The sequence below is a fragment of the Hesperophylax consimilis genome, chromosome 14 (assembly GCF_061612785.1).
Source record: "Hesperophylax consimilis isolate HC1 chromosome 14, BYU_Hcon_1.0, whole genome shotgun sequence".
In the NCBI taxonomy this organism is placed as follows: domain Eukaryota; kingdom Metazoa; phylum Arthropoda; class Insecta; order Trichoptera; family Limnephilidae; genus Hesperophylax; species Hesperophylax consimilis.
In genome coordinates this window covers 12,914,423-12,928,866 of record NC_142849.1, presented here as the reverse complement: position 1 = coordinate 12,928,866, position 14,444 = coordinate 12,914,423, and the positions used below count along the sequence as shown (strand labels likewise).

General features: G+C 33.5%; 1 protein-coding gene across 1 annotated transcript; it reads right to left on the bottom strand.

Annotated features, from left to right (window-relative positions):
• Nucleotides 1–118: 118 nt before the first annotated feature.
• Nucleotides 119–6,165, bottom strand: LOC149417909 (protein CREG1-like). The gene is made up of 6 exons (XM_089639237.1): nt 6,118–6,165; nt 5,663–5,862; nt 4,707–4,861; nt 2,750–2,869; nt 2,087–2,168; nt 119–355 (listed from the first exon to the last, which is right to left on the bottom strand). Coding segments are annotated over exons 1-6 (669 nt in total). The 5' UTR covers nt 6,120–6,165; the 3' UTR covers nt 119–245.
• Between the last annotated feature and the right edge of the window lie 8,279 nt (nt 6,166–14,444).

Genomic DNA, 14,444 nt, shown 5'->3' with positions numbered 1-14,444 from the left:
AACATTATTACCATTTAATTCATTCTCATTATTGGCAGAAATTGCCTCCGAAAGTCACTGGCTGCAGGATGTTGGGTTTCTAGTGCGGTGTCAATAAAAAAATACATAATATATTTGCCCAAAGATAATCCTTTCTTTATTACATTTAAGTAGTTTTACATAAATCGATAATTTGAATAGTTACATAATTTTTTAAGGTTAATAAGTATTTTTTGTCATCATATTAAATAGGTACCCATATAATGTCACTGTTGGAAGGCTAAGTACTGATCAATAGGAATGTAAGAAGGTCCCCCAAACACGGCCAGCATTACGATATGCTCCATGTTCAACTTTGCAACATAAAATCCATGGTCTGAAAAAAAATCAATAACATCCATAAAGTCGTGTATTGCTTCTCAACATCACCGACAAATTCGAAAGTGAGCCTGTAAGTCTGTTTGTGATTACAAACTTATCTTTGCATATGGCCAGAAACGGAAAAAACGAAGGAATTTAAATCATCTCGTCATTTGAAAATTTGTACAACTTTTTCTGTCCTGAATTTCTAGTTCAATACAAATATTATTATATTTGCACCATCATCTACAATCTACATCATGAAGTATTTACATTTCCTCAAGTAAGGCACAACGATAAAACATTTGTTCTATATTTTTCAATATAAAAAAGATTGTTGAATATGTATTACAAATATACTTAACGTAGTTCAGTGAACAGTGGACCTCGCATTCAAAAAAGTGTGTTTCTAATTTTCTCTTTTTGATTGAGCATAGCGAAGTCCTGTTTTAACTGAACCATTTTGCATATCATCCTTCTGTAAACTTGTTTCCGTTTCAGTTTCAAGATTGTGGCCATTTTAACGGTTCCGTAAAGATTCTTTATTCAAATGTGAAATCATTGTGTTTATTTGGAATTTCTTAATTGCATTTTTTCAATATTATGGCATAAAGAAAATTTGAAAAAAGAATTTGCATTGAAATATTGACATTTTTTTTTTTTTTTTTTTTTATTTATTCACATTTAAACCCGCTAAACTACTTATGTAGTTTGTCAGCAGGGACATAGAGACAACATTTATACATTCATAAGATACAATTTGAACGGTACATAATTACATAAATTGGTTACATTGCAGAAAAGTTTAAATAGTAGCATAAAAGCCTTATATAATAAGCAAGTAAAAATAAATGTATGAACAAATTAGTATTATCAACAAGTACATCAATAGTTTCATAAATAGAGGTAGGTAGTCAGGTATTACAAAATAATTGTTTTTCCATTTTCTAAGAATATGAATTCCATTTCAGGGGCATCAGTATAGATCATTATTATCCAATAACCATTTCCTTAGATTATATTTAACATTAGCAGTATACATGTTATTATTTTTAATTGTCATTGGTAATAAGTTAAACATTTTGGGTACTATATAGTTTAAAGTTCTTTCACCATATTTATTAGTACATTTCGGAACTACCAGTCCTTCATTTTGAGTGAATCTTGTGTTATGTTTATGGCAAACTCTTTCCCTATACAATGAATCAGACAATATAACATGTTGACTTACAATATTATAAAACAATAATCCTCTGACAGGTAAAATATTCAGAGACTTGTACATTAATTTAATGTTACTTCTGTGTTGATTGTCATATTTATGGATTAACAATTTTATAATGGAGTTTTGTAATGTTTGTATATAGCTTACATTAGTTTTACAAGAATGTCCCCAAGAAGTAATTCCATAACGTATAGTGGATTCAGCCAGAGATAAGTAGATTAACTTTAAAGTACTTATAGGCACGAAATATTTTATTTTATAAATCCTACCCACAATAGCTCGTAGACGTTTACAAACATTAGCAATTTGTACATCCCATTTCATGTAGCATTTCTTTGAACTAATTAATTCCTTACTTGATTTTTTTTTAAATGTTACAATTTGGTCACCTAGTCAAAGTAAGGCTTGCTTGAAAAATAAAGTGGATGAACAGATTTTCAAAACTGAAAACGAAACATATAATTTACAGACAGATGAATGCCAAACGGTGGAGAGTCAATAATATTTCATTACAAATCTTACCTGCTGGTAAATTTTGCATTGAGGGATGTCTTGAGAATAATGCTTCCTTTGCAAAATCATATTCAGCCGTTCCATTCTTCATCTGAAAATAAATAGGATAATAAATAATAATATTACTGTACAATGAGCATAAATTTAATAGCGCAACAGCATTCATCAATATTATATTTCCAACATCTACGTACAATAAATATCTACCTGTAATACACGGTGTCCGGAAACTTGTAGTACAAGTGGGAAACCTGGGGATCTAAATCACATTTGGAGTCGATTTTGTAGAATAATTTTTTTTATTTTGAGCTTCATTTTCGAGAAAAAAAAAAGTTGGAATTTTTTGGTAGAACCAAAGGCCCTAGACAAATTATTATTATTTTTATTTAATGTTATTTAAATTGTGTCAATGCATAGACTCAAAAGTTTTTTTAACCCTTTATTTGCCAAAAAGAAAAAAGTTTTTAAAAAACTAAATGCTCAAATCGAAAACAAAGTTTTTTTTTGTTCTCTGTGTGATATGGATTCACTAGTTTCCCGCTTGTACTACGAGTTTCCAGACTTTGTTTATAATATTTTTTACCAGAAAATTATTTGAATTCTATATTTGAAATGTGTATTTCTTTGTTTAAATATTTCACGGGTCTGCCTTAGTTATGTAAAATTGCAAACCTTTTCCATTCGTCCGGTTACCATTACTCTCGCGCACCGGGGATCATCAGCCTCGTAGTTCTTAGATTTGCAGAAGTCAGTTTGCATCAGGGATACCGATATTGAACATCTGTTATCAATCTGTAAAATAATATTAATTTATGTATATTATACAACATTCATAAAACTTATAGGAGGGTACTAGCGGCCTTTCCGCCTCTTCCTTGGTCTGCCTCTGGGTAGTGTGCTTGGCTTTGAAGAATGTTGCGAAGTTTGGGGACAGAGCATTCAACATTCTCGGAATGACCTACCATTTAGTCTATTTTGTATTAACTCCACCCAGGATGCTTTGAGTAAAATAATTTATCTCAGGACCTGTCATCTTTGAGGTTGCTTCGTGAAGGGTCTTTTTGAGGCGAGGAAGGAGTGAACATGGGTATTGAAGAGACTCATTTTGTAGGAGGGAGGAAACACAGAGGCCGGAAAATCTTTCCACAGCCGAGCTGTTGAACTCAAAGAGTTGTAGAAATGATCCATTCTCATTTGACAAATGTTAATCGTATACAAATATTGGGCACATGTTTGGCATGCTTCCCGACTATAAACCAGTGCTGAAGGGATCAATGATGCTAGTTCCTCGGAGCATCATCCATTGAAATACCGGTAGAACAAGGACAGCATTCCCACCTGACACATGTTCTCTAAAATGTAATCCGGTCCGCCCATTTCTGAACAAAGTCAAGGGTTTTTTCAAGAATTTTGGGGCTCCAGACAGGGCCGGCCCAGAGCCAAACGGCACCTGGCACGACTAAAATTTTGGCACCCCTTGTCAAAAACAGTAGACGCCTAGGTAGGTGATCACTACAATCAATAATATTTGGATGATTTGTATTTTTGTTTAGCGCTGTTTTTATGAAAAATAATCTCAAAGGAATGTTAGGTGCTAGATATTGTCAGCATCTTGGCGCCTTGGCAATTTAGCACCCGTAACGAACTGCTCCAATTGCGCCCGCATAGGGCCGGCCCTGGCTCTATTCACCAGAGGTGGCCGTCAAGTCTGATGTCAGAAACTAACATTAAACTTGAGTCGATTGAACGAAAGTAAAGCACCCTTGAGGTGAATTACTAAAGCATTTAGATAAATTATTATTTAGATGAAGATAGGTGAAGGAGGTGTGAGTGCTGACTAGGAACTGACGCTTATAGAGAACATTATTTGTGGTGGTACCAAATCCCATTCCGCAATGAAGCTTCGTTATGATTATGACAAAACAAGAAAAGATAACTTCTGTAGAGTGGTGGTTGGATTCCTGAATCTTGATTATTAGATTGTTAATGAAATTTGTTACAGGGCCCGCAGATACTTTAATAGTACACAACTGCTGACCCTGTACAAATCGCAAGTGCGCCCTACTGTCGAATTTGGCAGCCATCTCTGGTCCGGAGCCCCAAAATACCTAAAAAAAAACCCTTGACTCTGTGCAGAAATGGGCGGTCCGTTTGATAGATTTCCCAATCTTAACAAACGGACTGCAATCTTTAGAGCACAGGCGTCAGGTAGGTATGCTGTCCTTGTTCTATCGGTATTACAATGGAAGATGCTCTGAGGAAATAGCGTCATTGATCCCTTCGGCACTGGTGCGTAGTCGGGATACACGCCAAACGCGCGCCCAACATTTGTACACGGTTAACATTTGTCACATGAGAACGGGTCTCTTCTACGATTCGTTCTTAGGTTCAACAGCTCGGCTGTGGAACGAACTGCCGGCCTCTGTGTTTCCTCCCTCCTACAACTTGGGACTCTTCAAGACCCATGTTCACTCCTTCCTCTCCACAAAAAGACCCTCCACACAGCATCCCCAAAGATGACATAGGCCCTGAGGGAAATTATATCCTTAAGGGCCTCCTGTGAGGAGTTAATATAAAAAAGTCTAATTTTAATCAGCAGGTGCAAAATTTGCTTCAAAACATTACTTACTTCGAGATCTTTACTTGGAAAGTCCAGAGGTGTTAAGTAAAAATATGGAACTCCGGTTGAGTTCTGTACAGTCCCATCACTCATGGACACCACGCTGTTAAAAGGGTAGTTGTGTACTTTCGGTATCGCTGACAAAGTGGCGAGGGACGTCCAACCTAAAATAAGTACAAAAAAGGAGCAAGATAGTAAAATAAATAATTATTGATGAAATCATAAAAATTATTAATCGATCCTCTCTATCTCGAAAGTGTGGCTAATATATAACACCGCTCACTAATTCAGCTCATACATACATTGTGCGCAGTTCATTTTGACATTTTTTATTTATCATTTAAAACTTTTTTTTATTGCATAAGTGCTACTTAAATTTTACAATTAAATATTTTCCAATATCGTAAAGACGGAACCATATCATACTAAAGTTATTGTCATAATTTATGATACCGACAATATTATATTAAATAAAAATGAAGTAAGAGAGATGCAGGTACTTATCAACTAAATGGCGGGAGATCTCCTCCCAGCCCCCGTGAATTTGATACTATGTTTTTTCGTGTATCTGGATGAATTAAAGATATTTCTTCTTTATTATATTTCAACAGATGTCAATGGGATAAAGAATAAGCCAGATTTTAAATATGGCTTGAGTACCATTTGATTAATACATTCTGCGAAATGTTTGATTCGAATGTTGGGTGCCACTCGAACACACATATGCATTAGCCATGCCGTGGGTTTGATTTTTCAAATTACATACGTGTGCGTCAGCCGCGGGGAAAAAGTGTAAGACTATATATTGTATTAATGTGGACAGCTTTAAACCACGGAGCACATTGTTGAAGTAAGTCATCTTCTCTGGTTCCCGGGAGCTGATCGATCGAACTATCTAATGACTGAAATATCTCAGCATTCCTACTGAAGGATAACCATATGAAAAGGAAAGACAGTTAAATCACCTGCTTGGTGCATGACGTATCTTGCCATTGCCACGAGATCATTGTGGTTGGGTGGAGAAGCTGCTTTAATGGCACCTTTCGTGTTTTCCCTGTTGAGTCCTTTCCAGTGCATTTCAGGTTCAATTCTATTAGTTCTTCCGCTAGTTGGCGTTGATACAAAAGCCACCAACACAACGCTTAAGATCCATATTTTTAAATCCCTGGAATAACATTATAAGAAACGTTCTTTTCTAAATCTGAAGGTTTATAATTATTTTTTTAAACATTAAAATAATTTTCAATTGCTGCCTTTCCTGGTCATATAAATACAATATATAAAGAAACTTGATGTTGTGTACATTTATGTTCTAATAAATTAATTAAATAAATATAATATGTACTAGTTTCGGTTACATATTATCTAATTTTATGAAAAATCTATTATTACACTAAAAAATATTACTGAGAAAACTTACATTTTGGTAATTCGTCTCGTTTGGTAAACGTCCAACCATCGATTAACTATCAAAGAGTCAATGTTTAATTGGTAATAATATTACTGACTAAAAGTCATGCATTGACAACCATTTCTTTAAAAATGTCGATAGAATTTTATTAATTCTATCGACATTTTTATTAGATTTATTATTTATTTATTTATTATTCATTTTTATTTTTACATTTTTACAATTCTATCAGCACAGTTTAACTTGAGTGTGAAGATTGGAAAAAGTATTATTAGCTACTTTTGTCTGACTTCTATAGCCAAAGATGCAGAATTCCGTTAGTGCAACAAGGTCAGTGCAGTCTCACTTGAGTATGGAGATTGTAACAGTAATGTTGGCAGCCTCTTTCTCACTTATTATCCACAGATTAGTTTAGCTGTCTCGCAAGGCAACATATGTACCCGGCCTAACTGGTTTTAAGATAATTATAATAGTTAAATAAAGTCCATATTACGGTTCATATGCGACCTCTGTGGTTCTGAAGTTACAATCCTTAGCTACGAATTCAGAGGTTGCGGGTTTTAATCCTGACGTGCGCAGGTAAAATTTATTTGATTAAATTGTGCTATTTCTCAATTAATAATTTAAAATATTATATTTGCGGCATGTTTCAGAGTGGTTGATACTCTCAGTATCGCCCTGATCCTATGAAATGGGTTTAACCATATTTTGTGACCAGATCTGAAGAGCCCGGTACTTCTCCATTATTTTCCCCATCTCCTTCCCCTCTCTACTAACGCAACCTCACAACATACTCGAATTAGGGATGCCGCAATCTCGCCAACTGCAGTTGGTTGGGAGCAGTTGAGACTGATGCGCGGCTCTTAAAATAAAAAAAATTATATTTATTAACTTATTGAATACATGTGTTTGGAGGAAACCCCTTGATTTACAATAAGTTTACTAATTGCGTCACATTATAATCTAAACTCAATTTTTCTGGCCTAGTTTCCTTTCTTGACTTGGAATTTGATTCTAGCATAATCCTGCTGTCCATTTTCTATGAAAATTCCTCCGAGGCTCAAGTGCAGCTTTTGGTAACGCATTATTTTGGTTTTCTTGAATAGAATTTTCCTTTCATCCAACATTTCAGCATATGTATTTTTGGTCCATCTCGCTGGATATAGAACAATCGGTTCTATAAGAAAACAATTGTGTTTTTAAAATCGCAACCCTGTTGTCTTACTCCATTTCTGCCATAAAATTGTTGCAATAAGTTTAAAATTATTAACGAATAAACAATTTTTTTTTTTTAATTCGTTGGTAGCGGCCATTTTAAAATTCTTCCAATGATTATGTACAATTCGAATCGAGTGTCTGTAAAGTTAGTTTCTAAATGCCATTCTGTATTTGGCTGTTCCACCAATCTCAATAGGTGCTTAGGTAGGTACTGTTCCAATTTATAATAATTAGTATCGGTAAGTTGTGGGTAGGTACCACCTACCCACATGATATAAAGTATTCATAATTCAAATCTCGCTTAAGTAAGAATCTGTTTTGTGTCGGTAATCGATCAGCTCTTCGCCAACTAAAAATTAATAATTTTCTTATTATTAGCGTATAACTCGAATCGAAAATTGGAACTGAAATACTGTGACTATATGATTGCCTAACTATATACCAGTGAAAAATTCTGATAATCTATGGAATAAACTTTTTTGGGATTTATCATTGGTGCATAGTATAATAAGTAGGCTCCGAATGAGAATTTTACTGGTACATATATCTATGGTTTTTTAGGATCAATTTGTTTCATACAAAAAGCCCTAAGATATCGAACTAGTGAGTGGTTTATTTATGGTGACCACTGTACCAAACACATAATTTTATTTAGATTTCCACACCTATATGATTCATTAGGTTTTATTTATCCTGTCGTTTTTATTGCTAAATGTTTCATGCAAAACTTGTGGAAAATTCAATTGGGATTTTTTTTTTTTATAGTGAATACCTCACAAGAGTCCCAACTGCTCCCATCTGGAGCCAGTGAGACTATGGCATCCCCAATTGGGGGATGTTGTGAGGCTGAAGGTAAGTGAGGAAGGGAAAGAGGAAGGTGGGGAAGTACCTGGCTATTCAGATCTAGTCACTAAACACGGCTAAAGCCATTTGGAGCAACGTTTCAATTCTGAATGGTGGTCTTACACCAGGGCGATACTGGTAGTATCTTCCACTCTGGAACGTGCCGCAAATATACTATATATTATTTCAATTAATTAATTGTGAAATAACACAAATTAATCAAATAAAATTTATTTGCGCACGCCGGGTTCGAACCCGCGACCTTCGGAATGGCAGTCCAATGCGTTACCACTGGACTATGCCGGCCGTCAATGGATGTCGTCAGATGAAATCCCTTCGGAAATGAATTTGAAGTGGAAAAAATACAAACAGAACTTCCATCACTCGCCAATTTAAGAATTAATCGGTATGCTAAAACATCTTCAGCAATCTTGTTGAGTTTTTCAGATGACTCTGAAAGAGGATATTGTGGAATTGTTACTAAATAGTAGTAATAAATAACCAAGAAATATTGAGCCATATTTTGTTGGCTAAGTCGAAGGTTGTTCCCATAAAAGTAATTTCTATCCCACGATTGGAATTGCTTGGAGCAGTTTTGTTAGCAAATTTATTAACATATTGTATGGAAGTATACAAAGATTGACTTCAAATAGAAATAATTAACGCTTTCACAGATTCAACCATTGTATTGGAATGGTTGAAAACACCTACTTGTTTCCAATAAAAACAAAAACAAAAACTCCTGCAAACTTTTATCGCAAATCGTGTTGGAGATATAATTCTAAATGTTTCTTATGAACATTGATATCATTTTTATGTACATAATTACACAGACCATTCGTTATTGGCACTTGTGCTGGGTGAAATCTTCGAGGTCAAAAGTAAAACAATTACTTTTCCTTATCTAACACCTCTCCACGGATAATGCTTACGATACGAAAATATAAAAATGCATAAGTTCAGTAAATGATTGTAAAAAATTATTACAATAAAATATTAAGAAAAGTAATGAATATTGCATAGAAAATCATGCAATAACATTTTCAAGTAAAAGTCAAAAAAGTAAAAATTACAATCCTTAAAGTATTACTTGATTCTAAATTACTATTGAAAGATCATATTGAACACATCTTAGTAAAAGCCTACAAACGAATGGACTTCATTTTTTGCGTCACAAAACCATTCAATAAATCTTTTAAACTTGAACTACTATATTCTATGGCATAGGTAAGATCTGTCGTTTGGAATCCTCATTACCAAACTTATATTAACCGAATTGAAAATATTCAAATAAAATGTTTGAAGTGTCTGTTGTTTTGTTTTGAAAATCATCATTTTAACCCTGTTACTGTTTACAAACTTTCCTCACCAGCTCTACGAGTATTAGAAAGGATTGCATTTCGTTGCCCTGAACGCAATACCAGATGGAATACCTTATTTTTTTATACAACACTAGCTGACGTGTATTCAGCGTTGCTCAACTGTTCTCTACTTTCTATAAATATAATATGCATGTATATATAAACCTTCTGGAAGAAATTCTCTAAATGATGGCGAAAACCCTTTAAAAATCCGTTGCGTACTTTAGAAGAAATAAGCGCACAAACAGACAGACGCGATAGTGACTTTGTTCTTTACTATTTAGAAATTTCTAATCCAAATACGCGCAAAACTCTTTACTCGGACATATCAGCAATAATAATAATAATATCATAGCATTTATATAGCGCAGTTTAGTGTCATTTCACTTCAAGTGCGCTTACAATACCCTAAGAGATATTGATATTTTCCACTGTACCCTTGAAACGTTTGAAATCAAATTAACCTTACTTAAATCAAAACTATTTATTATGTTTATCTATTATTTTCATTCATTTTTTACTTATACCATGTAATATTATAACTTTTAATATCTACATACTTTCTAATCTGTAACCATACAAAAATAACTGTAAATAGAACTTAACTGGTTTATTTTATATTCTCTAATTAATGTAAAATTAATTCATGTGTAAACCAGATATGAATGTTTCCTAAATAAACTTAAATAATTTTTAAAAAATCATTTGGTTTGTTTCTAATTTAATGTAATATTTAGTTTGTTTCTAATTTATTGTATATTTTATTTTCTCATCCCAAATGCAGGGCTGAAATTTTTCTATTTACTTGCTTGAGCCATCCCTACTTGTTTAGTTATTTCTTGGGTGTTGCTAATTGTGTTAGAGATTTTTGTGTTATAAATTATATATCAAATAAATTGCATTAATTACAGCCAGAAACCTGTTACAAGATGTATTTACAGATAGCACCTTTTCACAAATCGGAATATCTTTTTAGGATTTTTTTTGGAAAGTGCCGAAAAGGTTTCTTACTTTTAAACAGCGCTTAATGGGCAGCATCATAGATTGGTGAAACCAGTTCATAATTATTAAGAATTGATTGCTTTTTAACAATGAACTAATTGATGTTTAGGAATTTAGTAACTTTGAACAATAACTTTGTGTACATGACTCTTTAATTAAAAAACCAATTAGTTTGGGCCAAAACGATTGATAAATTTACAAATATCATTTTAGCACTAGGGCCTTGAGATAGTCAAAAGTAAAATCTTTTAGCATCCCAGTTTGTCAAACCTCCTATGGACAAAAAAAAACCTGCTGACATTAGAAACACACAAACCAAAACTTCCTTTAAAAGTAACTAAGTAACTAACCATCACGCCGTTTTACCGCAAGGGTAGGCAGAGAGGACGGACCCCCAAACAACTCGGTCTTGGCACACAACTTCTGACACTATTCTGACTCTTGACATGGCCCGACTCAAGTATCTGATTCACTTGGTCGTGCCATGTCTTCCTCGGGCGTCCCCGACATACACTTACACTACTTTCTACTTCTGCTACTTTCTGCTTCTTCTACTTCTGCTAAATGCTTATTGAAGGTAATCAATAATTTTACTTTTAAGTAAATCATTGATTACCTCCAATAAGCATTTACATTAGAAGTATTTCATAACATATTAAAAAATTGTGCCTACTCTGTATGTATACTATACCTTTTGGTCAAACTGAAATATTATTTATTAATTACTTAAAATTATTCTCGCTTCGTCTTCATCTTCTACATTCATTCTTGAATTGTATAATTTAAAAATAAAATAAAATACTGATTTATTTTATCTGGCATTTTCATAATATTGTGTAAACAAAAACCTAGTTAACAACCACTCTGTAAATTGCCATCTCAACACAGGCGTTACACGTTACAGATGGGCAATACGTCATTATTGTATTTAATTTAATATTCAAATAATTAAATAAAAAATAAATAAACAATAATATTTCTTACTGATTTATGTAGTTTTATTAATTAATATTTGTTATTTAATTTTATATTCACAATAATAGTTGTATGATTTGAAGAAGACCTGGTGTATTTAAAACTAGTTGGTGTGCTAATAAATTTAGTTTTATTCAGTACTAGCTGATGTGTACCCGGTGTTGATCGGAGGTATGAATGGTTTAAAGCAGTCATTCCCAAAGTGGTCTACACCTATCCACAGAGGTCGATTTCGACCTGCAGGGGTCGAAAAAAAAAAGAAACATAATATTGGAGTTGCAATAGATGCAAATGGGGATCCACGAGAGTGAAACTTGCACATTTGATACCAGTAGCTCAATAGCAAAGTTTGACCAAACTTGTACGACTTGGTCAGAGACAGCGATGTCTAAGGTAATCAATATTGTGGGAATTATTCATCTCGAAATTCTCTAGCCATATCATCACTGGGGTCTACTCAAAACGGCTCGCGAAAAAATCGGCTCGTGGTCTACGGGACAAAAAAGTTTTGAGACCTCTGTTAGTAAAGTTTTGACCAAACATAAGTATTTTACCGTACATAACCATTTGTTTCACTTGGTCGTGCCATGACTTACTCGGGGGTCCCCGACTTCTTTTACCATTTCTCTCCACATCATAATGATATATTCTTTTTTATTGTGTTTATTTCTTGCTAGAGCAATCCCGATGAGTTACAGAACTCGTTTTAGGGCAGGAGGAACTTACAATTCATATGTAGGAGGTAGTAGGTACAGTTTTACAACGGTATTTTGATATCAAATATAAGTTTCACATTCAATACAGCATAAAAATTAAAATAATGACACGTTAAGTAGAACAAACAACAATAGAAAACAAGTACAGAAAGAAAGAAGAAAAAAAAACATGGATAAGATACAACAAGAAATGACAACTTACTCTTTCTTGGTTCATCACATATGCCTCCTTTTACCACAAATAATTATTTGATTCGTATCTGCCTCGGGTGTCTCCGTCTTTTTCTACCATTTACTAATGTATACCACATTGTTACATTAGAAAAAATACATTATATCGACTTTAATCAAAACCTCCTAGATCACATCTCTAGGAGATTTTGCTTTAATTTGACTACATATCTCATTTCCCGTGCAGAGATAATGCGTAAAGTCTTCCTCGGGTGTCCCCGACTTATTCTACCATTCAAACTAAACACTCCTGGCACTTAAAATAACAAATTTTGAAATTTTCAGTGAAATCGGTTCAGTAGTTTGGAGTTTAGCAAAGTTATTTGTATAAAAATACAATATAATAATTGATATATCTTTTCATATGCCACCAAGTCCTTCAAAAGCTGTAAGCTGTAAATTATTTGACGCAGACCATGTGTGCAAAGAGCTTGAAACCATTACTTTGCGTAAATAAAAACAGTAAAAATACTACCATTCTTAATGCCTTTTAGTTGTCTCCTTGTCAATTTTAGCTGTTCTCTAAATAGATACATCTGTAAAACGTATAAACAGCCATTTTTGCTCAGTGTAGTCCAGCATTTGCTTTAAAGTACTTACCCTTTTCAGATGTTCCTCCCAAAAATATTAAAATGAGGTTCAGTAACTCCTTGTAATCGTAACTGATGTGAAGCAAAATAAATCATTGTTTTGGTTACATCTTAAACATACACGTCTCTGAGTGGAATCCACTCCCTTAAGGTCCTCTTGTTTTATCTGTAGCCAATAGTTTTTGAAAAATTTTCAGTGGGATTTAGTGTATTTTCTAATTCTCGCCTTTTTCTACTTTTTAACTTCACCAACTCTTGTAACTTCATAGCTTATTTATTGTCATTCTGTCAGTCTAAACATTCAACCTCCTATCTGATCCGGTCGTCCTTTTTCCCCTGTCACAAAACAGTCTGTCTTTCTCGATAGTAATCATTTCCAGTGCCCGAACTATTAAAGAAAGCATTTTAAACTTTTCTTCTTTACTTTTCATAACAGCAGAACCTTTTGCTTTGTTTTTCTTTAACTTTTTCACTCAATACAATTTTACTATGGTGTTTTTGCTATTTCATGTTTCTTTAGTCTGGTAGGAATACTTGCTTTTTCTCATATTTGCAGAACATCACACCCAGTAGAAGTTGCAGATTGGTTTGTTTTTACTCACTATAGTTTTATAACAAAAACAAACATATGACTTCTTTAATCCTGACGGTAATCTTGATTAAGATAAAGTTTGTGGAAGGTGTTCAATAAGCCATATAATACATACATATAATTTTTTTTTAGTTTTTATAACACTTTCAATGGTAGATGCCAATTATATGGCACGATTGAAAATTCTGTCTAAGTACAAAAAGTATGTTATTACTCCAAGACTCTAGTTGCGATTCTAACACGTTTGAACTAATTTCTTATTGTTTACAATACTGAGGAGGGTCGGGAGAGGGGTGTGCTCATCTTGCATGTAGTGACATGTTTGGTCTAAAGCTTTGCAATCATTGGCCTAAACAGCGAGTATTTTCGAAACTTTGATCAATAGTAGCGACTCATTATTTATTTAAATGAAAAAACAAAAAATGTGACAATTTTTTGGCTATTGAAAGCATATAAAAGGGTGTGTCAATAAAAATATTAAATTTTATCTTTTGGAGCACCCTAATATGTTTATAAATTTCGTGTTAATAATAATTATGTTTACAAACTATAAAAACATAACGTCAAAAATTTTATGTTTGTTTTATTATTAAATTCCTGTCTCGCTTGGAATTTTTTTACATTCAGTTAAGAGACTGCAGTCGTTAATCCAGTTCACTGGAAAAAAAATATTTTTTAATTATTTTGCTAATCCTTTATGAAAATACATAATTAGCTTCGTCCAGACAGCACGGAGCATGTGTTGAATGAGGTAGGCAAGTGCAAACAAATATCGAGCAATAGTGGAAAAGCCCAAATATATTATTAT